The 25,671-nt window shown below is 43.4% G+C and overlaps 1 protein-coding gene across 3 annotated transcripts in view; it reads left to right on the plus strand.

The window, feature by feature from the left end:
- Positions 1-25,671, plus strand: part of MED14 (mediator complex subunit 14) — a 106,397-nt gene that overhangs the window by 79,280 nt on the left and 1,446 nt on the right. For 2 of the 3 annotated variants that reach the window (XM_081951692.1, XM_081951693.1), the window contains exons 25-30: positions 12,042-12,224; positions 21,271-21,506; positions 22,607-22,786; positions 23,203-23,310; positions 23,409-23,534; positions 24,149-24,338. In XM_081951692.1, the coding sequence (XP_081807818.1) occupies positions 12,042-12,224; positions 21,271-21,506; positions 22,607-22,786; positions 23,203-23,310; positions 23,409-23,534; positions 24,149-24,338 (1,023 nt within the window). The remainder of the gene's footprint in view (positions 1-12,041; positions 12,225-21,270; positions 21,507-22,606; positions 22,787-23,202; positions 23,311-23,408; positions 23,535-24,148; positions 24,339-25,671) is intronic. The other variant, XM_081951694.1, reaches the window with a different exon arrangement.

The raw sequence follows: 25,671 nt of genomic DNA on the forward strand, positions 1-25,671 counted from the left end.
GAAGCAAAAACAATGTGAGTACAGGTATAGGATTTAAGGCTGCGTCACTCCCCCCCCCCCCCCCGAGCTTGTTTGGATTTTCTGCATGGAATTTTGCTATAAGGCAATCAACTTGGATATTTACTCTCTACCCAAGATGCCTCTGACAAGGGGTAGCCTTTCCACTTGATTAAGTATTGGAGTTTTCTCCTGTGCCACCTCGAATCCAGGATTCGTTGCACTTCATAATGGGTTTGGTCCCCTATGATCACAGGGTCCGGGGGCTCCCAGGGCTCCCGGGGTAGTGTTTTGGTCAATTCGACCATGGGTTTAAAAAGGCTACTATGGAATACCGGGTATATTTTCCCTAGCAGTCGGGGCACTTTCAATTGCACTGTGACTGGGTTGATGATCTTTACTATGGAGAATGGTCCCATAAATTTTGGCCCCAGTTTCTTGCTAGGGAGTCGAAACCTCAAATATTTTGTGGAGGGGTAAACCTTCTCTCCTACCCGGAATGGACGTTGCCGAGCTCAATGTTTATCTGCCTGTTTCTTATAGGTTTGTGCCGCTTTAGCGCTTTTTTAACATTCTCCCAGGTTGCTTTTAGCTTTGACATCCAATCAGTCAAGCTGACTGAGAAGGGGGATCCCTTGGATACTCAGGCATTGGGACAAAGTTCATGCCGCTCACTACTTTGAGCAGTGTTAGTCCTGTGTTACTGTGCTACTGTGAACAGCATTATTGTAAGAGACCTCAGCAAAACACAGAAGGTCTGCCCAATTTGACTACTGATAGTTCACGTAGCATTCAATCTCTCTGCCCCCCCCCCCTCATTGGTGCTCGGGTTAAAAGCCAAGTTAAGACCCTGGGATGACTCAGTGGACTGCAGGAACTCCCTCCAGAACTCTACCATGAACTGGGCCCCTCTGTCTGAGATAATTCTTCGAGGTACTCCATGCAGGCGATAGATTTGATTCAGGAACAGTTTGGCCAGCTGGTGAGCTGAGGGTAGTCCGCTGCAGGGTATGAAGTGTCCCTGTTTGGAGAACAGGTCTATTACAGTCCAAATCACTGTGTTTCCCCCACATTTCAGCAACTCTACTATAAAGTCCATTGCAATCTCCTTCCACGGCCTCGTTGGCTCTGCTTCTGGTTGCAGCAGTCCAGAGTTTTTTCCCAGTCATCTTTTCATTGTGGCGCAGATGGTGCAACTTTTTACATAACTGTCTACGTCTTTCTTTATGCCGGGCCACCAGAAGTGCCTCCGGTCTAAGTGTAAAGTCTTTAGGAACCCAAAGTGGCCTGCCAGTTTGGCATCGTGGCTTCTCTGGAGAATTAGGGTACGTAGGGATTCCGGGACATAAAGTGTTGTCCCCTTCCATGCAAGGTCATCTCTTTTTGTCAAGATGTGTCAGAACCAAGTGTCTGCTAGCAGTTTGGTTTTGAGTCTTGTGGTTAGGTCGCTTGCTGATTGGTCTTGCCGGTCACGGTGTTGTCGTCTGGTGGTCATTGGGCAGCTATTTGAGTAGGGGAAACTATGGTATCCACTACCTGCTCTCTTTCCCATTCGTAGTGAGGCATATGGGAGAGGGCGTCAGGTAGAAAGTTCCTGCCCCCTAGAATGTGCTTTAGTACGAAGTCGAAACAGTTGAAGTATTAAGCCCAGCGGGTGATAGTTTCCACAGGATCATGAGAGCCTCCAGATTTTTGTGGTCAATCCAGACTTCGAACAGTTTCTGGACCCTTTCAACAGGTGTCGCCAGGTTAGCAGTACCCATCTCACCGCGAAAGCCTCCTTTTCCCATGAGTCCCATCGTCTCTCTGTGTCTGTGAGCTTGCAGGAGGGGTAGGCGCAGGGCTCAGGTTTCCTTGCTGTTTCTTTGGAGTAGCACTGCTCCCACTGCCGTGTCACTGGCGTCTGCTTGGATCACGAAGGGTTTCTCCGGGTCAGGATGCTTCAGCACTGGTTCCTTTGCAAACATTTATTTTAATGTTTCAAATGCCTCTTGGCAGGTTAGTTCCCACTGTAGAGGTTGTCCCAGGTGAGGTTTTGTTCCTGGGCTCGCTGCCTTTAGGAGGTCTGTCATGGCTTTGGCAATCTTCACGAAGTAGGGGATCAATTGCCTGTAGAAGTTTGCGAACCCTAGGAAGCTTTGTAGCTGTCTGCGAGTGCGAGGGGCTTGCCAGCCTAGGACGACTTGTACTCCATCTCTATTCCCTCATTTGACACTCGGTAACCTAGATAGTCTAGCCATGCATGGTGGAATTCACATTTTGATAGCTTGATGTACAGGTTGGCTGCCAGAAGTTTTTCCAGTACCTGTCAGACCCAGGGTATGTGGTCGTTCATGGTCTCCATATAGATGAGGATGTCAACCAGGTAGACCAGGACCCCCTTGTAGAGGTGCTCATGCAGCACCTCTTTTATTAAACGTATGAATGCTACTGGGGCTCCCTACAGTCCGAACAGCATCACTTTGAATTGGAAGCTCTGTGGGGGGACAGTTGAACACTGTTTTCCACTCATCTCCCTCCCTGATCCATACTTGGTAGTATGCTTCTCAGAGGTCTAGTTTTGTGAAGACTTTTCCCTTGGCCAGGTGAGATAGCATGTCTTTCATGAGGGGGAAGGGGTATAGGTTGTGTACGCACACGGCATTGATTCCTCTAAAGTCCACATACAGTCTCATAATTCTTTTTTTTCTTCGAAGAGGATTGGCACTGCGACCCGTGGCTTGGCTGGCTCATTGAACCCCCGTGCTAGGTTTTTCTCTATATATTGTGCATTTCTTGCATTTTCCGGAGCTTCATGGCGTACAGTTTGGGCTTGTGTAGTTTTGCCCTGGGGATGATTTTGATGGTGCAATCTGCCTCACTGTGTGTGTGGGGGCACAACTTCGCACTTGGTCTCGCTGAATACTTCTGCGAGGTCCTGATATTCCCTTGGGATCTGTTTGGTCTCTGGGGTTTTGTCGGAGGTGGCTACCAGTTGTTCTGGTGGGCTCTTTTGGGGGTTTCCCTGCTTCGGTAGTGTTTCTGCTTGCTGTCGTGGAAGGGGTTGGGGCCCCTTTTCTATCTTAAGTCTGTAGGTACCCCTTTGCCACCTGATGGTTGGTCCCCACTTGTCTAGCCAGGAGAGCCCCAATATGACTACATCTGTCATTTTGGGGGCTATTATGAATCGAATTACTTCCCAGTGTTCCACTATCTCTAGTCTCACTGGTTCGGTCAGGTGGGTGTCATAGGCTCCCCCCATTAGGGACCCATCGACCTGTTCGAACCGGATTGGGTGGGCCAGTCTTTGTGCTCTGATCTCCAGTTTCAGGACAGTGGTCAGGTTGATCAAGCATCTAATCTAGTGCAGTCTGAGTCTATTAGGGCTTGAAAAGTCCCCTGGCTTCCTGTTTTTGAAGCTGTGAGGCATATTGGGAAAATGAAAGAGTGAAATGTTCCTCTCAGCATTGGGTCGTTTTCGCCTTCATCGTCACTGTCATAGGATTCTGGTGACTGGTCATCATTGTCTGGGGTTCCCCCCTTTCGTCTGGGTGGGGAGGGACCTCTGCAGCCTGGAGGGCCTTCTGGGATGCGTTGGTGATTCATTTGCGGCTCCGTTCCAGTTGTGCCCTGGGTGGTGGCTCTGGCCTTGGTATCGGGACTCTCCTAAATTCATGGATGTGGTTTTTGATGGGGTGGCCCCTCTTCTTTTGGTCGCTGAGCTCATCTTCCTCATACGGGTCCTCCTCCACATCCTCAAATCTGGCCTCTAGCAGTCGTAAGAAGTAATCTACGCCTTGCAGTTGGGATTCTTTCCATTTGTGGAGGGCTGCCAGCCATTCCCTTGCTTCTCTCTCTAGCCCCTTTGCGATAGTATTCACTATGGCTCTGGGAGATGAGTAGAGGTGTCCATAGCATTCTAGGTGGATCTCAGCTGAGTCAAGGAATAGGGCTAACTGGTCTGAGTCTCCATCAAATTTCCCCTGAATCGGGGCGGTTCATTCAGCACTGCTCCTCCTGTCGGCCTCTGTATGCTTGTGCTTGATATGTCTGACCATCTTCCTCAGCTCTAGTTTGGAGGGAAGGAGGGGGTTGACTGCCCTGGGCAGCCTGTCTGCTGCATGGGAGAGACACTGGTTGCAGTCTCCTTTTGATGGGTGGAGAAGGGGGGCTGCGTTCCTGTCTGATTCTCATCATCTCAAAAGGATCCACTGCTCCTCCCTTCTCTATTGGCCTGCAGAATGGCCCCTCTTCATGGAGTGTGGTCAAATTCCTCCTTCCGTTACTTTTTGGAACTCCCCAGGGGCTCCATAAGGGGCTTTGGGAGTCTGGCTTAGTTCCAGTCCAGCATCCGCTCCACTCTTCACAGGTCGCTCAGGGCCCTTCCCTTTTTCTGGGCATTGATGTGGGGGAGCTTAACTTTAGCTGCTTTAGGGTTTAACTTCCACAAATACTCATCTCCTCTTGCTTTAGTCGCTGAAGCAGGCATCTTAGCTTTGACATCTGAGGTTAGGCTGCACTCCACTAAGGCTCCTAAATTGCAGGAGCTTCGTGCCTTCTTTAATGGTGCAGAGCGGCAGCATTGTCCACAGGAGTTTTCGTGCTTCACTTTGTCAGCTAACTGCCAACACTTACAAATTGCAGAGGCTTCATGCTTCCTTTAAAGGCGCAGGGTGGCAGTATTGACTACAGGATCTTTCGCACGCCAACTGACAGCTAACCGCCAATGCTTGCAAATTGCAGAGGCTTCACACCTTTAACGGTGCAGTGCGGCAGCATTGACTACAGCTTTTGCGCTCCGCTTTGACAGCTCGCCGCAACAGTAGCCATATTGCGAGCTTTATGCTCCAAATTAATTCATCAAAGGGTAGCAGTCACAAGCGCAGCTCTGTGCTGCTAACCCAGGGCTCTACCAAGCGTTGCAGCCTCCACCCTCAGGCTGCCCGCCCCACATTGAAGGGTAGCAGTCACGTGCGCAGCTTTGCATCGCTAACCAATGGCTCTACTGAATGTTACAACCTCCACACTCCAGACTAACCGCCCCACAGAGCCTGCGGCATGTGTTTGGGACTGCGAGCGGAGTTTCGGACTCCTGTTCTTTTCAGTCGATGAGCCTTACATAGCTCCGCGCTGCTATCCTATGGCCGTACTTGGCATCCCGCACAACATAGTGCCAGTGTGTATGGGGCTGTAAGCAGAGCTTTACGCTTCCAAGCCTAGAATTGGCGAGCCCAGTTAAGGGCTTCTACTCTGCACCAGACATCTCCACACTCAGATTAACACCCCCTGAACCTTTTCACCCGCGAGTGTTACCTGACATGGAGCCTAAGGACACCAATACTATAGCTGAAAGGGCAGCAGTGACAGTTGGAGAAAACGTGGGAAGGCAGGCTAGGGAGCTAGCAGAGTAAATGGTGGTTTCTACAGTCTCTGAGAGGAACAGTGCTGCAGTTCTTGTTAAAAAGCGCAGTTCCAAGATTATTAAGTCTGTTCAGGCTCCAAGGGGCTCCAAAGCAGCCCAGAAAGATGAACGAAGGAGGCAAAAAGTCCTAGAGGAAATCTGTTCCAGAGCTGGCAGTAAGCAATCCTCACTGTCAGAAGTGTCAGGCGAGACAAGCCAGTCTATTAGGCTGCACTTGCCTGAGTTATCACCAGAGGGAGTTAGAGAGAGACTCTCTCCTCACGTCCAAATTTGGCAGCTTGCAATACAGGGCTTTAGGACTCAGTGACAGACCCGCATAACCCTGCAGGAATTTCTGCACAAGCCAGGGGGATAGCCAGAGCTGTCCCAGAGGCCATGTTTACCCCTACAGCAGCTGGCCTTCGCCTTGAGGTGGGGACACTCCCTATACCACCAGGCAACATTCAAGCTATTATCACAGAGGCTATTAAACAGGGCATTGCTGCAGGACTGCAGCAATCCAGGAGAATATCAGTGGCTTCTGGCTTCTCTAAGGACCCAGGCCACAAGCGGGATCCCCATTTGTAAGGGGAAATTCCACTTTTTCCTGAGCCTAATTCCACAGGTACCCCACAAGAGAGCCAGGAATTAACAAGGTAGAAATGGAAAATAAAACTCAACGGGGTAAAAGCACAAAGACAGCAGAGAAGAAAAAAGGGCATCCGAAAAAGAAATTAGCCAAAAATAGAGAAATAAAGGGAGATGGGAAAGAGAAACTTGGGGGAGAGATCCTCAAAATATCTATCGAAAAGTGAGAGGGAAAATTTAGAACAGATATATGACATAAAAAGAAGAAAAAGAGAAAAGAAAATTTAGAAGTAGAATAGTAGAATGATATGATCCAGTAGAAAGAGAGATTGTTAACAAGGTAAAAATATGTTTTAATTAGAATGTGTGGGAATTATATTAAGAACCTTTACGCTGATAAATAATTATGTTATGTTGATTATATAAAACTTGAAATTTGAAACTTGAAGATTCATATTGTTAATGGAAAATAAATGGAAAAGAAATGATAAATTCTTTATTTTTAAAGAGAAAGAAAAACTATATTGTTTGCACATGTTAAAAACTAGAAACTGGAAAATAGGAGAAGAAAAGTAATACGGCTAAAATTGGAAATAATGGAAATATAATGTAAAATGAATTATGTCTTTTGGTGGGAATGTTAAAGGGGGAATTCGGACAACACTCTGTTCACAAAAGAATTTTTATTATGTAAGATAAATAAATAAAAAATGTAATTTAAAAATAAAGAGAGCCAGTCTCTGATCTCTGAGGAGGAAGGACAAAGAGATCTGGAGCTCTCAGATGAGGAGAACGTGACTGGACTGTTCCAGGCTAGCCTTTTTAAATCACTGCTTTTTAAGTAATGCAACACGTTTAGGGCTTCAGACTGCAGAACCAGAACTGGATAGTCAGCCTGACCCAACGGACACTCTATTCTCCGAACTGACTCTCCGAAGCAGAGTTCATTTCATCACCAAAGCTGTTTATCAACATGGTCCAACGGCAGTGGGCTTCCCCTGGGGCAGGTCCCAATTCATTGGCAGCGGACAAAAGGTTCTAAAACGTGGCTCCAAATCTGGCCAAGTTACTTCAAATTCCAGCTATGGATGCGCTGGTGGCAGCTTTACAGCCCTTGTCCACTATGCCTGGGGACCCTGTGGACAATTTAAAACCAAAGGACAAAAGGGCAGATCAGACTTTGCAACAGGCCCACCTGGCAGTGGCATGGACAATCCACAGAGCAATAATCACCTCATTTTTTCAACTGGACCTCCTTGCTCTGGCTTCGCCAGATGCAGGAGAGGATCCTGGCGGCTGATGTGAGGTTGCACAAGGACTTAAACAAGCTGAAGGCTGTGAGCCAATTCTCAGCGGACGCCACCCTTAACACAGCCAGATTTGCCTCTAGGTCAATTGCTTCTACTGGCAGCCCGACGTTTGCTTTGGCTACATCAGTGGCAAGATGATACACGCCACAAGTGCCGACTGGCCTTAGCTCCCTTCAAGGGGGAGCATTTCTTTGGTGAAACTCTGGAACCATTCCTGGTGAAGTCCAGGGACAAGAGGAAGGTTCTAACATCAGGCAGGAGCAATTTTCATCCCTCTCTGTTCTTCTGCCGGCCTTCCTTTCAGCCCACTAACACTGGTGCCAGATTCCCCCGGTCCCAGGAGGATTTCTCCCCGAGACAGAGGCAATACCCAGACAGGTCAACCAGAGGCAGATAGTCAAAACAGCCCTTTCCTCGGCCCATCAGGCTAGGGAGAACCTATGGGTCCCTATCCAGGCATTGCAGTACCACGGGTTCTCTATTAACGTAGAGAAGAGCCACTTCAATCCCACAAACCGCCTGCTCCATCTAGGAGTAATCATGGATACTGTGGCGTGCAAGCTCTACCTGTCCCAGGAGCAACAGACCACTCTCAAGGACTTGGTATGTTGGGTCAAGAGATACTGAACAGTGCCCCTGGTCATGCTCTCCCAGCTCCTGGGCAAGATGGTGTCCAGCATTTCCATCATACCGTGGGCATGCTTGCATGCAAAGATCTTCAGTGGTTTCTCTTACCTTTCAGAGAGCAGGCAGGAGCAGCTTGCCTGCAAAGGTCCGCGTCCTGATCAAGGTCATCCATTCTCTCGACTGGTGGATGTCTCTGGCCATTTTGTAGGGTTCCAGTTCAAGGAGCCAGAGTGACTGACTGTTACAACAGAGGCCAGTCTCTTTGGCTGGGAGGGGGCACCTGCACTTGCAGACGGCCCAAGGGCAGGGGACCCAGAGGGACCAGACCCAAAGCATCAACTAGTTGGAGCTAAGGGCAGTCTACCTGCCCGTGAGGACAAGCCAGCTTTGGTATGTCCCATTCCTGGATGCTATCTCCACCACAATAGAGAAACGGTGTTGGTCTTACCTTATACACCTTTTCTCATTCAGGTAGAGATAGCATCTAGCCTCACCCTGTAGACCATGTGGTCTTCAGTCTCTACAGGGAGGAGACTATTACAAGACATGTTGAATATGTCACTTCAAAAGCTGGGAAGCCCTAGCAACGGCGTGTCATCAAAGATTTAACAGATTCAGTCCAATCAGTTAAGCAGACAAAGTCAACCCATTCCTGAATGTTATCTCCTCCTGAATGAGAAAAGGTGTATCAGGTAAGACCAATACGCTTTCTCTCCATTTCTTAGCCAAGGCAGCCAGTGTTATCCAAAGACATTGTTGTGGTCATGGGCCATCATAACTATATGGTGAGGTGCATGGGATGCTGTTGCCTTCCCACTGAAGTACTACCTATTTATCTACTTGCATTTGCATGCCTTTGAACTTCCAGACAAGCAGGAGCTAGGGTGTTGTGGCTCGCCAGTGGCCAGCGGAGCTGGCAGCAGATTCGGACAGTGAGGAGATTGGGGGTGAAAATGGGCCAGTCCTGGAGTCTGGGAAAGGCTCTGATGAGGGCTCTCTGTCAGAGGCAAAGAGGGGGCCAGAGCCATATGCCAGTTATCAGCTGCCTTCAGAGTCAGACATCAGTGAGGCATGCAAACAGCTGGAGCCTATTTCCAGTGTGTGCATGCACAGAGTTGACAGATGAAGGGAACAGCTAAAGAACGGGTCAACTTGGGAGTAAGGTTACAGGTGGACGATAAATGGCCACTCCAAGAGGAAATAAAAGAGGAGCTAAAGGGGAGTGGAGTTTGCAGGAGATAATAGTTCGCTTAATTGACTCGTGACTCTCCGAGACTCCTTGCCAAGTTTTGTAGATATCGGCCTGGCAGCTCTCTATGCTATATAAGGTCTGTTACTGTAAATTCTCCCTTGAAAGACTTTGCTGTATGTGAATGAGCAGAATTCACAGTCAATTAATAAAAGGGTTTTTTGTCAGGACCAGGAGTTTGCTTCATGCTCTTGGGAAGTTTAGGTCAGAACATAGGGCAAGTAACAGGAGCTCACTGTCAGGTTTCAAAAAAAATGCCCTAATTAATTCATGAGTTTCAAGCCAAATTTCAAAAGAAAATTAGCCATTTATTAAGAGCATTTATTTTGGCAAGGCCTTTTTGCAGTCAAATATGAGCCTTCTTTGAATTATAGCCTTCTTTGAACTTTATCCCTGTTCCTTCCCTCCCCTCAGTCTGTGACATAAATCACATTCTCCAATGAGGTGTACCCCTCCCAAGTCTGCTGCGGTAATCTGAGATCCGACTCTGGTCTAAAGTATGCATGGAATGCGTTTCACCCCTTTCCTCACCATGGCAACTTTAGGAGTTGACACACTGTTGCACAGTGCTCAGATCTTGAACCTAGTCTGTCAGCTTTCCAGCTGACAAGCTCAGTGTCTAACCGCTGAGTCATCATGCCCCCTATCTTTTACGGTAATAGGCCTTATCAAAACTTTCCCCTTGTCCCTTCTTCTGACAAAGTTACAAGGAGATAGAAGATTAATGTATACTAAATTCAATTTGCCTGGGTTTTTTAATGTTATCTACAATATCTTGTTGTTTTTTTCCAGTCAACAAAGATAAGATTGAAAGCATCTACTTATATTTTCATTTGTATGCAGTTTATTGTTATAGCCAACATCTATGACTAGTATAGGTAGTCCTCGACTTACAACAGTTCAAAGTTACAACAGCACTGAAAAAAGGGACATGACTGTTTTTCACACTGATGACCATTGCAGCACACCCAAGATCACATGATCAAAATTCAGATGCTTGGCAACTGACTCATATTTATAACGGTTGCAGTGTCCTGGCATGACGTAATCCACTTTTGTGACCTTCTGACAAGCAATGGGGAAGTCAGAGTCACTTAATAACCATGTTTCTAACTTAACAACTGCAATGATTCATTTAACAATGGTGGCAAGAAAAGTCATAAAATGGGGAAAAATTTAACAAATTTTAACAATTTAACATTTAACAAATGTTTTGCTTAGCAACAGAAATTTTGGGCTCAAATTGTGGTCGTAAGTCAAGGACTATCTATATACAATTCTAATCCTGTAACTTGGCTGAAAGAGATCATAAAACACATTTTGATGATTTCATGTTCAGATAACCTATGTTATTGTGATTTATAATAATAAATATTGAAAAATCAGCAGGAGACAGGTAGCACCTTTTCTAACTAACACATTCGATTAAAAGGCATAAGTTTTTACGTGTTGCAGCTCACTTCATCAGATACAGATGTATTACATCAGCTGCAAGTCACAAAAGCTTCTGCCTTTTAATCAAAGGTTAGTCAGTTAGAAAAAGTGCTACCAGACTCCTCTTGATTTGTTGCCAACATAGACGAATGTGGCTCTCCATTTGTCATGTTAAATTGCAGGAAAGTGAAATAGATGTACTGAAAATGAGTCCATAATTTTGTGTTATGTTGAAACACTGATGTAATGTCCAAACAATTCAAACAAATGTTTGTTTTCATTAAGATCAGATAACAACTCTGGATAACATTTCCCCCCCCCCCAAAAAAGTTTTGTTTCCAGAAAAACATTTGTGATTATGGTAGACCCCTTCAAACTGAACACAAATATAATTTCAAAATGATTGCATCACATAGGAATACTGAGAAACATGAAATTAGCTTTTAATAACTATAATCTAGTAATCACATATTTCCAACATGCTTCATAAGTTCAACAGGGCTAAAAATGTTCTGCTGCTGATGTTTGTTTGTACTCAGTGTCTGATGCATCTCACTACAGTGTCCAACAGTTGTCAGCCAGTATTGATACATTATAGTTTCCATTGTTCCAACAACCTGGTGAAATCTTTAGAGATTAGAAAGCAGAGACACTACTTTCAGATCTCCCCAAATATTCCAGTTGTTACTGGTATACTTGTTGTGCTTCAACAACAGTTCCATGTTTTTGTAAGTTTCTACAACATAGCCAGCATGCACTGTTGTTGTTGTTGTGTTGGAAGCACCCAGGAGCTTCTTGGGTGAAGGGATTAACTGGTGGCATTGCTATTGCCAGGGAACATGCAGTTGGGACTCTTTTTATATCTCCATTAATGAGTCCACTGAAGTGGTACCTATTTATCTATTCACGTTTTCACGCTTTCGAACTGTATGTCAGCAGGAGCCTAGAGCAAATGATAAGATCCATTCCTTCACACAGCAGCATTCAGGTCTCGAATATGGGTTTACAGATTGTCAATCCTAAGGGGGTACATTGCCATTGTGTAAAAACAGAAGATTTCTATAAAATAAGTTACATTACAGTATATTTTAGTGATTAATGCCCAAAAATCTATAAGATACACCCAAAAGTGTTCAGGAAGCAAAACCTTTGTTGTCCAGTGTAACTTGTATCTTACTTTTCTCCTAGCTTTTTCAGTAAAACATAGTTTAAACAAACCTAAATTCCTAATTCATATGTCGTGTGACAAATTGCAGTTAATTGAAATGGGTACTTCCAATTTCTTCCTCTTGACTATGATAGAGTGAAAGCAGGCAAGGCAAGAGATTTTATTGTATTTGGTACTCAGGTTCAGATAGACTATGGCTATACCATTCTGATATTCTTGTAGTTTCTCAATTCTTTTACCATATTACTCTCTGAGAAAACTGTTTTCAAGATGTTGGAATTTTCACAGGCACAATAGATCCTAGTTCACCATACACAATGATGTCACCCAGTCAACGTGCCGGGAATTGGCCAGGTTCACCTCAGGTTTCTGGTCCCTCTGCAACAACACGTATGCCTGGAATGTCACCAGCCAATCCTTCCTTACATTCTCCAATACCAGATGCATCTCATTCACCACGAGCAGGAACAAGTAAGTATGAGCAATAGCTGGTTGCATAAACAGCTATCTGTTGCATTAAAAGAAGTAGCAATTCAATCATACTCAATATTTCTTTATAATCCACATCAATTCTCTTGCTGATGTCCATAGCAATATAATTAATAAAAGGCTGGTGGAACTTTATTTATTGACTCGTTAGCCAATTCCAAATAACTTAGCCTAGTACATTCATCAGTCTTCCTATTGAAATATAAGCAAGTTCCCAAGGTATGTGTTTCTCATGATGTACCCATCTCTCACTTCCAATGCGCAGAAGCATTCTGTTACAATCATTTTCACTTCCTTTGACAAACATTGATTCATTGCAGTAGACCATATAATTCCCAAAGCTTTTCTATTTCATTTTCCCTGAAATTTCTCTGTTTATTTTCCCATCTTCAAGTAATGATTCTATCAAATTACACTGTCTATTTGCTCTAGTTTTTGCCATTTATATATAGCCTGTATTTTGTTATTCAATTTTCTCTGTCAAATACATTTTCCTTGGACTTTTATACAGTAATTTTCAGATTCATGTTTGAGCCATATTTTTGTTGTTGCGTTGTACAGGCCTGGAAATCATTTGTTGGAAATGATTCAGCTAGTGATGTCATTCATATGCTAACTATATCCCCAACTAACTTCTAATCACCAATTTTCTATAAATATATTAAGGAAACATCACATAAACTAATTTTTTTTTAGTGTGGAATCATTTGCTAAACATTCCATCTATTCTAACTCAGGTTTTATTTCCATTGTATTATCATATTAGCACACTCAGCAGCCAGTCTTGAATTACATATTAATGCAAAACATTTAATAATCCACACCCATTCACATTATCATAGACTTTTTCTAAATCAAAAGATATACAATGAATTTCCATTACCACATTTGTATATTTTTCAGTAATTTGTTAAAGAGCATAAATTTGTTATGCACACTCCCTGCCTTATATAAAACCTTACTCCTTTTCTCAAGTTTTGTTCATTATCACCTCCTGTCCTTTGAATTAAAATTTTGCTGAATACATTCCCAGGCATTGTTAACAAATTAATTTCTTTTTTTAGTTTTTGCATTCACTCTTGCTATCTTTTCCAATAGAAAATAATACAATACAATACAATAGTAGAGTTGGAAGGGACCTTGGAGGTCTTCTAGTCCAACCCCCTGCCTAGGCAGGAAACCCTATACCGTTCCAGACAAATGGCTATCCAACATCTTCTTAAAGACTTCCAGTGTTGGGGCATTCACAACTTCTGGAGGCAAGCTGTTCCACTGATTAATTGTTCTAACTGTCAGGAAGTTTCTCCTCAGTTCTAAGTTGCTTCTCTCCTTGATTAGTTTCCACCCATTGCTTCTTGTTCTGTCCTCAGGTGCCTTGGAGAATAGCTTGACTCCCTCTTCTTTGTGGCAACCCCTGAGATATTGGAACACTGCTATCATGTCTCCCCTAGTCCTTCTTTCTCTTAAGCTAAACATACCCAGTTCCTGCAACCGTTCTTCATATGTTTTAGTCTCCAGTCCCCTAATCATCTTTGTTGCTCTTCTCTGCACTCTTTCTAGAGTCTCCACATCTTTTAGTAACATCCTTGTTAGATATAGATGCAGTCTTTGAATATATATTATATAATTTGCACTTATTTACTTCAATTTAGAAATTGCCTAACTCTAAACTGATTCTGGCTGGCTTACAATATATTAAGCAATTAAACATAATATGAAACAAAACAAAGGAATTGCTCACTTAATATAAATACATATACAAAAACATATCCAACAAGAGGATATTCTAACCCACAGCCTGGGAGAACAGTCAGACAGTTTTAGGGCCTTATGAAATGCCAACAGAGTGGGATCTACATGAATTTCAGAAGAAATCTCATATCAGACAGTAGATGCTACAACAGCAAAAGCACATTTACTGGGTCTAAATAGATGGTATTGTTTAATCAAAGGAAGCTGGTGTGTAACAGCCTGACAGCATTCACCAGATTTGTAGAAACCATGAGAGATAGGTGATTTTCAAACAACTGGGCCTTAGGCCATGACGACTATATAGATGATGACTATATAGTCGTCTTTGATTTGAATCTGGGAAGGTACATCCAGTGCAGCTCATGAAATAGAGGGATTGTGTGGACATAGCAAGGTATGCATACAACTACATAACCACTCCATTGGTAAATCACACCCTGGTTTACTTTTCTGTGTTCTTGCACCTTATTATTTTTCAATATTCCATAAATAGCATTTGTGGCTTTCTTTTCAGGTTTTTCTTAGACCTTTTTATAGCATTATTTTTTTCCTTCAACATAGTACTATAAATCACTATAAAATGAAGTGAAGGAATTCTAAAAGGGTGTTTTTTTAAATAAATCTTTCCCTTACTTCATTTTCATTCCAAACTACATCATTTGGGATGTCTGAAAAACAGTCCTCAAATATTTGAGAAGTTTGATTCGTTACAAGTTTCCATGTTTTCAGCTAAATAATTTAGATCACTTCATAAAAGTCAGAGCTTTTGTTATTCAGTAATTGAGAAGCTATTTGGTTATCTATTAGGTGAGATCACTGACAGGATAGAAAGCATTGCTGCTTGATCAACATGTGTAATAGCACATTCACAATGGGGAACGCCATTGCGTGTTAAAGATCCAAAATAATTTGTTTTCAGTTCAATTCAGTCAGTTTTCAGTATAGATAACTTAAATACATTTTGTTACTGATACTAAATAAATTACAAGCAATAATTATTTTGTTGGATTATGTCACCTTATGATAAGAACAATAATACCAAACCCCCTGGTGGTAATTCTTCCTGGAATAACACCAGCGGAGCTCCAAACAACTGCGCTACTCGGAACATCTTATATTTTAAGAAGGTACTTGGTTGATACCTAGGACATTGGCAGCAAACCGTATCAATCATTACCACCAGTCACTGGTATTTGTAATACATTTTTGAATGTTCAGTTGGCTGAGTTTCATGTTTAATGAATAAAGTATATAATAACAACAACCACCACAACAATAATAATAATGTAGTAATACCCATTGTCATTGGGGCACTTGGTACCATGTCCAAGAATTTTATAAAATACATCAAGAAATTGCAGCTTTCTGCAATAATACCAGCGGAACTACAAAAAACTGCTACTTGGAACATCTTACATCTTAAAAAGGTACTTGATTGATATCTAAAACACAGGCAGCAACCCGTATCAACCATTAGCAGCAATCAATGGTATTTGTGATGCGCTTTTGAATGTTCAGTTGACTTGAGTTTCATTTTTAATGAATAAAATATATAATAATAGTAGTAGTAGTAACAGTAATGTGGCAATGCCTGGAGACAGCAGAATAGAAGAGAAAGAACTAGAGAAGTTAACAAAATACAAAGACCTACAAATAGAAATAGAATGACTATGGCAAAGGGAAACAAGGGTAGTACCAATACCGTGTTTCCCCAAAATTATGACATGTCCTGATAATTAGGCCATGCCATATTTTTCCTGTGGGCAATAATATACACCCTCCCCCAATAATAAGCCCTCTGGACAACCCACCCTCCAGCCAGGCAGTGCGCCACTCACCAACCTAGTGATATCCCGAAGGCGCAAACCCGCAGGAGCTGGGAGGAGGGGGGGCAAAGGTGCTCACATTGCTTGATGCCTTTGGGATACCGCTAGGTTGGTGGGTGGTGCTCTGCCCAGCTGGAGCGGGGGGTTTGCTGGGCAGAGCGCCACTCACCGACCCAGTAATATCCTAAAGGCGCTAAGCCACGTGGCGCTCTGCCCTGCTAGAAAGAGAGGTTGCGCGAGCACTTGTTCTGCCTCCAGCTCGCGTGCCTCCCAGCCTCACCATGCCCAGCTCTCCCTGCAGGGCCGGGCCAGGGTGCCGCTGTAACCCCGCTGCTGCTGCCATGCTCCGAGCATAACCGTCTTCCAAACTCCGGAGATCCATTGCCGAGTCCAGAGAAAAGCGTGTGAAGCGGAGGTTCAAAATGGCCACCACGCGCTGTGGGGGCTGGCCAGAAAATGGCAGCCGTCAATCACGCTCGCCATGATATCCACCAAATTACAAAAAAATGGCACTTAGATGGAGAAGCACTGCTGTGTCCATGCTTCGCCTTTGGTTGCTGGAGCCCTCCAAACTGACCGATAGTCCAACAGAGCGACCAGGCTTGCCTCCAACCAGAGTGGCATGGAAGGCAAACACCCCCACTAGTTTGCTCCTTGCTCCACATCTCCAAACAGAAAAATTATTTAAAATACATGAAATAATGAAAACAATAAACTAAAACAATAAACCTGTGCACAAATTGGAGAGCCCAAGCCAAATTATCCCAAAACAGCTGGAACTCACTCAACTGTGTCCTTAATGGGCCAGACTGAATTGAAAAACTGGCCTTAAGGAGGAACAGGAGGCATGGTTAAAGAAATTTGAACTCAGTCCTTGGGCAACCAGACTAATTTAAGCCGTGCTTGGACTCTCCAAGCACTGCACAGGAGAATGTAAAAGTACAATCAAATACTATTTCTGTATGAGTATTTTCTTGATTTTTAAAAAAATCACGCCATTTATTATATTATTTCCTTTACTTATTGTTTCCATTTATTACTAGTTGCAGAGTGAGGTATCCTTCCCTGGAATCCTCTGCGATTAGTGAGGTCTCTGCAGGGGATGAACAGTATCATGAAGAATAAGAACTGTCTGAGGATGAGGACCTTCCCCCAGACACCCCAGCCTTTTCAGGACTTTTTAAGCCTACTACCTTCAAATCCATCTTGCATAAGGCTGTCCATTACCCAGTTGGATACTTCCCCCCAAGCAGGACTGGGTTCCTCTGAGGCGGCTGCATCCAACCCCAGAAACAGCATGTTTAAGGCACAGGCCGCAGCTCAGGAGCTCATTCCTGTGCCTGAACTGTTTATGGACATAGTACAATGCCAGTGGATCCAGCCTGGTTCCCTGGCTGTCCCTGGTGGGGGAGATAAGAGACTCTACGCAGTGGAGTCAAATTTAGAGAACATCTTAAAATTGCCCTCTGTAGACCCTCCGGTCACTTCCTTGACCTCTAATTCGGTTCTTCCAGACAATCTCATGGAAGGTCTCAAAACAGAAGATAGGAAGGCGGAGAAGACTTGTCACAAGACCCACCAAGTGGCAGACTGGGCCATTAAGGCCTCTATTCTGCCTCCTTTTTATTAGGCCTTCGTATTCTCTGGTTACGAGAATTACAGTCTAAGTTACTAGCAGAGGACACATGTCTGTGCCAAGACGTGAATAAGATCATTGCAGCAGCCCAGTATTCACTGGACACTTCCCTAAATGTGGCAAAATTCACATCTAGAGCTCTGGCGTCTAGCGTAATGTCTCAACGCCTTCTCTGGCTTCGCCATTGGCAAGTCAATGTGAAATCGAAATGGGAGCTAGCCGCAACTCCTTTCAAGGGAGACAAACTATTTGGGGAGGCATTAGATTCGGTGCTGGTCGAATTTAAGGACAAGAGGAAGGTCCTACCTACCAGTAACAAAAAGCAGGAGAGGAAGAATCAGCCTTATTTTAGGAGGCAGTCCTTTCGTGCGACTTACACATAATTTAACACCTCCGTATTTCACAGACCATTCTCCCAACCTCCTGATCAGTCTCAGGACAAACAGTCATTTCGGGATAGAGGCAGGCAACAGTACCCCTATCGCAGACCAAATTGAGGAGGGGCATCCCAGAGGCCCTTCCGTAAGAACAAGTGACCACCAGAGGCTGGCTCCCATCGGGGTGACTTCAGCAGCTCACCTCCCAATGGGAACTAACCATGACAGACTCTTGGGTCCTACAGACGGTGAGACAAGGTCTCATCCTGGAATTCATTTCCCTTCCCCCGAGGAACTTTATTTGCTGTCCCATTCCCTCCTGTCCATCCAAGAGAGAGCTCATGCACAAGGAGATTCAACATCTCCTTGATATCAATGCCATAGAACTGGTACCAGTAGGTCAAAAACGGAAGGGATTCTACTCCATCCTCTTCTTGGTACCGAAGAGCTCGGGGTGGGTGGGGGGAGAGCAATATTGGATTTAAAGAACCTCAACTATCACCTGATATACAGGAGGTTAAAAATGCAATCCCTGCAAACCATCCTTGCAGGGATAAGGCAGGGGGACCTTCTCATGTCTGTAGACCTAAGGGAGGCATACCTACATAAACCAATTCGCCCTCATTATCGAAGGTTCCTGAGGTTCTTTTACGCAGGCTGACACTATCAATACAGGGCCATGCCCTTCTGCCTGTTGTCGGCCGCCAGGACCTTCACCAAAAGTCTCTCAGTTATCGCAGCAACTCTCAGAAGGAGGCCGGTGAGACTCCAGGGTAACGTGGATGATATACTCATTCAGTCGTCATCCAGGAAACAGGCAGTCCGCGATCTGCAGGCCACCATGCAGGTCCTTCAGACCCACAGGTTCTCTGTGAACCTGGAGAAAAGCCACTTGATTCTGACCACAAGATCGTACATCTAGGCACAGAGATTGACACCTTAGCTTGCAGGGTCTTCCTATCTCGGGAAAGGTTAGAAAGCATAGGAACCCTAATTTGCAGGGTTCAGGGAGTCAGGCAGGTTCCCTTGCTACTTCTATCCCAATTATTAGGCAAAATGATTTCCTGCATATCGGTGGTTCCTTAGGCAAGGCTCCATACAAGGGAACTCCAGTGGCTGTTGCTGCCGCTTCAGAGCGCGAACAAAAGCAGCTCCCCAGCATCGATTCGAGTTTCACCAAGGGTGAAGCACTCCCTCCGGTAGTGGCTATCACCGTCCATGAAAAAAGGTCACTTGTTCAAGGAGCTAGATCGACTGGTTGTAACAATAGATGCCAGTCTATTCGGCTGGGATGCGCACTTCGGCTATCAAGTGACTCAGGGTAGGTGGTCTCGGGAAAAGTCAGCTTGCAACATCAACTGGCTGGAGCTGAGAGCAGAGCCCTACGTCATTTCCGGGAGGACATTCAACCCAAGCACGTCCTGGTGATGGACAATGTGGTCACCAAGGCCCGTATCAACTGCCAAGGGGGCACGCGATCCCAATCCCTCATGGCGGAGGCAGAGTCCCTGGGCAGGTGGGCAGAGCGACACCTCGAGTCGATTAGAGCAGACCACATTTCGGGGGTGGACAACATTCAAATGGACTGGCTGAGCAGGACCACCATAGCCAACTCAGAGTGGTGCCTGCACCCGAATTTCTTTCACCAGCTGTCACAGAGATTCGGAGTCCCGGTAATCGACCTCTTTGCCAGCCAGGAGCTTCTCCCGCTTTCGCTCCCCCTGGGTGGAGGGGATGGATGCCCTCCGTTGCAGATGGCCCCTGGACGCCTTTCTGCCTCTGCTGCAAGTAGTCCGCAAGATCATCGCAGAAGCGGCAGAGGTCCTACTGGTGGCTCCGCATTGGCCCAGGAGATCCTGGTACGCCGACCTTGTCAGTGTCTCCGTGGCAAATCCCTGGCGCATCCCTCAAGGCCAGGTCTCCCTCAGCCAGGGGGCCATTGTCCACCCGGACCACTTGGTGTTCCACCCACAAATCTCAATCCAGTCACGGCATCTGTTTTGCGTATCTTGGACTTCCTGCAGGAGGGCCTAGATAGAGGCCTTGCCCCAAACACCGTCCGTTGCCAAGTAGCCACGTTGTCTACAGTTTGGTCAGGCCATTTGTCTCAACCTCTCAGCAGACTTCCAAGGTGCATAGCTTCCTCAAGGGCACCTCCAATTTAGGACCCTCAGTGGTTCATCGCTGCCCCACTTGGCAGCTCTCAGTGGTCCTACAGGCCCTGACATCAGCCCCATTGGTTCGAGATGATTTATGTATTATTCATCCTGACAAGGCTGTGCTTCGCTTGGACCCTTCATTTATACCCAAAATTAACATTTGGTTCCACAGAGCGCAAGAGGTGGTCTTACCAGACTTTTGCCCACAGTCGAGACATCCCAGGGAACATACCTGGCATACTCTGGATGTCAGGTGGGCTCTGCGTAGATATGTGAGGAGAACAATGGATTTTTGCAGGTCTGAGGCAATTTTCGTGTTGTTTAGCTCGGGTCTATGGGGTGGAAAGTGTCATCATCAACCATCGGCGATGGCTGAGATCATGCATCGCCTTGGCGTATGAGCAGCAATCAAGGACGGTTCCGCACTATATCACTGCTCACTCCATGAGGAGTGCCTCCATGAAGGCTGCCCGGGCAGCCCAGGCAACAATAGAGGACATTGCAGGGCGGCGACGTGGTTGTCCCCCTCTCCGTTTGTTCGGAACTTTAAAATAGACACATTTGCCTAAGCCAAGGCTTCATTTGGCAGAAGGGTGCTACAGCGGTACACTCCACGGCCGAACCCCTGGACAGACCTTCTACCCGCCCTGGTGACAATTAACTTGGGTAGGTCCCATGCTTGGACTCTCCAAGCAGCGCACAGGAGAATTACTATTGGCTTACCTGAAGGGTTGTTCTCTGTGCACTGTGGGAGAGTCCAACTCTGCCCAAGATCTCGTTTGGGTCCAGGGTACCAGAAGATTTCCACGCCATCTCATCATATCTCTCTGGTCCCAACAATCGTTGAAAAATTGGCCTTAAGGAGGAACAGGAGGCATGGTTAAAGAAATTTGAACTCAGTCCTTGGGCAGCCAGACTAATTGAACCCATGCTTGGGCTCTCCCACAGCGCATAGAGAACGATCCTTCAGGTAAGCCAATGGTCATTCTGTTCAGCCTCCAAAGTTTAAAATTTGTTGATAAGGTTTTCATCATTTTGGTTATATACAAAATAATATCAGGCTGTTAAAAGTATGATTTTTTAAAAAATTGTTATTGTAATAATAATTACACAGTCATCCAGATTTTTAGTATGTCTGAGTAAGACTGGGATCAAACTGAAGAATTGCTGGTGTTATAGGACCCAAGGCAGAATCTTGTGAAATTCACCACCCACTGTGAGTCTGCAATTCCTCTATTTAAAGGGCAGGAAGAATAAGATCATCTTTGTTTTTACTAGGTTCTCAAGCAGTGCCAACCAATATGCCTCCACCACGTAAACTACCTCACCGTTCCTGGGCTGCATCCATACCAACAATTCTCACTCACAGTGCCTTGAATGTTTTATTGCTGCCCTCACCAACCCCTGGACTCATGCCAGGACTTGCGGGAAGTTATCTTTGTTCACCACTTGAACGTTTTCTTGGATCGGTTATTATGAGGAGGCATCTCCAAAGGATTATTCAGCAGGAAACGGTACCAATAGGATTAAAAACTTTAATTCCATTAAGCAGTTCCTGAAAGGCAAAGCTTCATTTTTCTCCTAACTTCAGTATGCATGGAAGTAGAAATTGTACTTTTGGAAACCATGTTTTAAGTTGTTTGGAATCATATGAAACAATATATGTTTATCCCAAATGTGGCTCATCCACTTCTATATTACCAGTCCTTTTATTGAAAAATCCCAAAGTTCCTAGGAATGCAAATTGGAAAACATTTTGTTTAGTGTTTATACAGGTAGTCCTTGACTTACATCAGTTCACTTGGTAACTGTTTGAAGTTAGAAGAACAGCACTGAAAAAGTGATCTATGACCATTTTCACACTTATGATCATTGTATCATCATCATTGTCACATGATTTACATTCAGATGCTTGACAACTGATTCACATTTCTGTCCTGGGGTGATGTGATCCCCTTTTGCAACTCTGACAAGCAAAGTCAGTGGAGAAACGAGATTCACTTAACAATCCTATTACTAATTTAACAATTGCAGTTATTCCATTAACAAATGTGGTAAAAATAAGTCGTAAAATAGGGCAAAACTCACTTGACAAATTTCTCACTTAGCAACATAAATTTTGGGCTCAATTGTGGTCATAAGTTGAGGACTACCTGTATTTGGAAACATTTTGTCCAAATTCTGACTCCTCCATAAACTTGTTTGTTGTCCAAGTCATCATAAATCTGTTATAATTAGTAGCAAAATAAGAATTTTATCGAAGATATATTTCATATTTGAAAAGTTGAGGAAAAATATGTGTTGCCTTGATATCAAATAGACTATGCCCACTGCTGACTTGATGGAAAGTATTTTCTTGTGGTAGGAGTATAAAGCAGTATGCAGTTCTTCAGAATTTAAATGTTCAGATAAGTTATTTTTATAAAGCTACTGTACTGATCATTAAGCAAATTATTAATTATTGACAGAGAAACCTGTTCAATTTCATCAGACAATAGCAATGGTGCCTTTCATTTCCATTTAAATAAAACTTTCTGTTGTTGTTCAGATCATAATAAAGCTTGGATAAGAACTTTCATTTCAATCAGATATTTTGGCCTTTTTTTTTTAACAGTTGCAGCTAATGAATTCCAATGAACCTGGAGTGATCATGTTCAAAACAGATGCTCTGAAGTGTAGAGTTGCCCTTAATCCCAAAACTAACCAGACCTTGCAACTAAAAGTAGCACCTGAAACTGCAGGCCAGTGGAAACAAGAAGAATTGCAAGTTTTGGAGAAATTTTTTGAAACCAGGGTATGTATTTGTCCAATGTTATTGTAATGCAGGGCTGTCAAACTCCTGGCCCATGGGCCGGATGTGTCATGGGTGTGGCCATGCCCATGCCTGGTTTAGCGAAGAAGAAAAATGTCCCAAGACGATGTGAGTTTGACATCCCTGTTGTAATGTAACTGAGGGCTTAATGAACAAAGTAGTTAGGGTGCTGTGATTTTTCATGGTAAGAGGTCTTTGAATTAATTTTCATAGAAAGAGCAGAAGCCACTGTTCCATGATCAGGAGTAGCCAAACATTGAAAAAAGATTTTAAAAGCTGTATTCAACCATGGGTATCCGACCCAACTTTTTGCAATTTCGTGGTGTTCCTTTGAACTAACCTACAATGTTCACAATGTTACTAATTAAAGAAATTACAATATACTGCATTTATTGCAGGTTGCAGGGCCACCATTCAAAGCCAATACTTTAATAGCCTTTACCAAGCTATTGGGAGCCCATACACATATTCTTCGGGATTGTGTACACATCATGAAACTAGAGCTGGTAAGTCCATTTTGTTCTCATCATTATTGCAAATATTTTCTCTACTTAAATTGAAAGTGGATTATTTATCTATTTCAATGGCATGTTTTATTAAATAGTTTCCTGATCAGGCAAGCCAGCTGAAATGGAATGTACAGTTTTGTTTGACAATTCCTCCAAGTGCTCCACCAATTGCACCTCCAGGAACACCTGCGGTTGTGCTGAAATCGAAAATGTTGTTCTTTGTAAGTAAAATAGCGGGTTCTAATGCTGATGATTCTATTTGATGGGGTCTTTAAGAACACATGTAATAAGGTTAATTCACTGTTTTACCTTAGCTTAAGTATGACTAGTATAACCTCTATTAATAACATCTTTTGAAAGAAGCATAAAATCTTTTTGGAACTAGTCTAGTTACTTAGATTAAAAAAATAGTTCCTATTTAATTTGTGCTGATAGTGCTGTCTTCCCTAAATTAATACATTCATGGACAACAACTTCCAGAATTCCAAGCAGCAGGAAAAAAATCAATTAAAAGGCATCTATTTTCTTTTGAAACCTTTTAACCTCTTATTTGCAGACATAGCTATTGCCAGCAACTATAACAAGCCCTAACAATAGTAAAATGGCACCTGCATCATGTTACACGTACAAATGATACAATTACATACATACATTGCATCATTTGTATGAGATTATGGTGCATGTATCATTATTTGCTCTTCCATGAACATCTCTGGTAATTCTTTACTAGAATTATTCAGCAGTTAAATATTCAAAATCAAATTTATGATCTTAAAAGACTGTATAGATGCAGAATTACTATGGTAATCATTGTATATATTGTTCTGTTTGGCAGCTTCAGCTGACACAAAAATCTGCAGTTCCACAGGAAGCCATGAGCATAATCGTTCCAATCATTTATGACATGGCTTCGGGTACTACACAGCAGGCAGATATTCCCCGGCAGCAGAACTCTTCAGTTGCTGCTCCCATGATGGTTAGCAATATTCTAAAGAGGTTCGCAGAACTGAATTCACCACGGTCAGGTACTGTACATGTGCAGTAGGTCAAATCATCTGCATGTTTGAGTTGCCAGAATCTCAACAATTACACTTTAAATATTGCACTTTATCATGACTCTTGCTTTGCCTTAATTGGTTTTATTAAAATCTGGTTTCAGTTAATGCATGTACGTAATAAATTGTCTGAATATACTGCTTCGTGGTGTCAGAAGGGTTGTATTATTGACATGACATGGACTTTATATTATTGACCAAGGAAGTGTAATGCATTTGATGACTTGACTTATACTACTGTGGTCATAGTTACACTATTTTAAGCATTAACATGTGACTCGGTGTATATACTTATGTAAAATATAGTATTCGTTAGTCATCCTGCACTATAGAAATATATTTTCCCATTTATTGTAATTTATTTGTTATGAGACTGGTTGCCTATCTTGTTCTCATTTGTACTCTTTCAAGGAAAGTCGGTGAGCCAGCAAGATGGACCGATTTATAAATTATTTATAAAGTAACATTTTATAGTACTAGCTTCATTTTCTGTATTTCACAACTAACATCTTGTTTTGACTGTATCTTCTATTCTGTGCTGCATTTTTTCTGTGAGATACTTTTGTATTCAGTTTCTCCTTCTCCCTTAATAAAGTATTAGAAACTTTTGAAATGCACTTTTTTTCAACAGTTTTATTCTTGGGTTTGCAATTTCTGCCCAAGACACTAATCTCTCAGACTTGGTTTGAAATTACAAATAATTATATTGGCTTTATAGGGTAGTATGATCATACTGATGAGCACTGATTCTAAAATTATACTATATACACTACAACTATATGCAAGCAGTTTATAGGATTCAGGTGGTATGGATGATGCTTCTTCAAATGCTTGCCTTTATTTTTGATAACACTCCATCTGAACCTCTGATCGTCATGGAGGTAAATGATTTTGGGACAGTAAGACATATACTTCCACCATGGTTCAAGGTGAATTATCCAACATCCATGCAATAATCACTAGCATTTGGACTATTATGTGGGCTACCTCTGATTCATGCATGCTTCAGAGAGTAGCTTAACTGTGAGTTACTTAAGCAGTGATGATTTTGGGAAGGGAAATGCAGTTATAGTTTGTAATTGAACAATTAGTGGGGCATTGGTCATCTGACTCTACACTTGGGGCTTAACCAAAACTGGAAAAAAATAAAATTAGCATATATGGTTTTAAACTTGCAACATCTTTTCCCACATTGCTATAAAACATAATGATTAATCAAAATAATTAATGCATGCCTTCTAAATGGAAGCTTTGAGACAACTCCATGGCTACTTTTTACTGCTTTGTCATTTTAAAATAGTAA

Source organism: Natrix helvetica, assembly GCF_964273705.1.
Source record: "Natrix helvetica genome assembly, chromosome: 4".
NCBI classification, from domain to species: Eukaryota; Metazoa; Chordata; class Lepidosauria; order Squamata; family Natricidae; genus Natrix; species Natrix helvetica.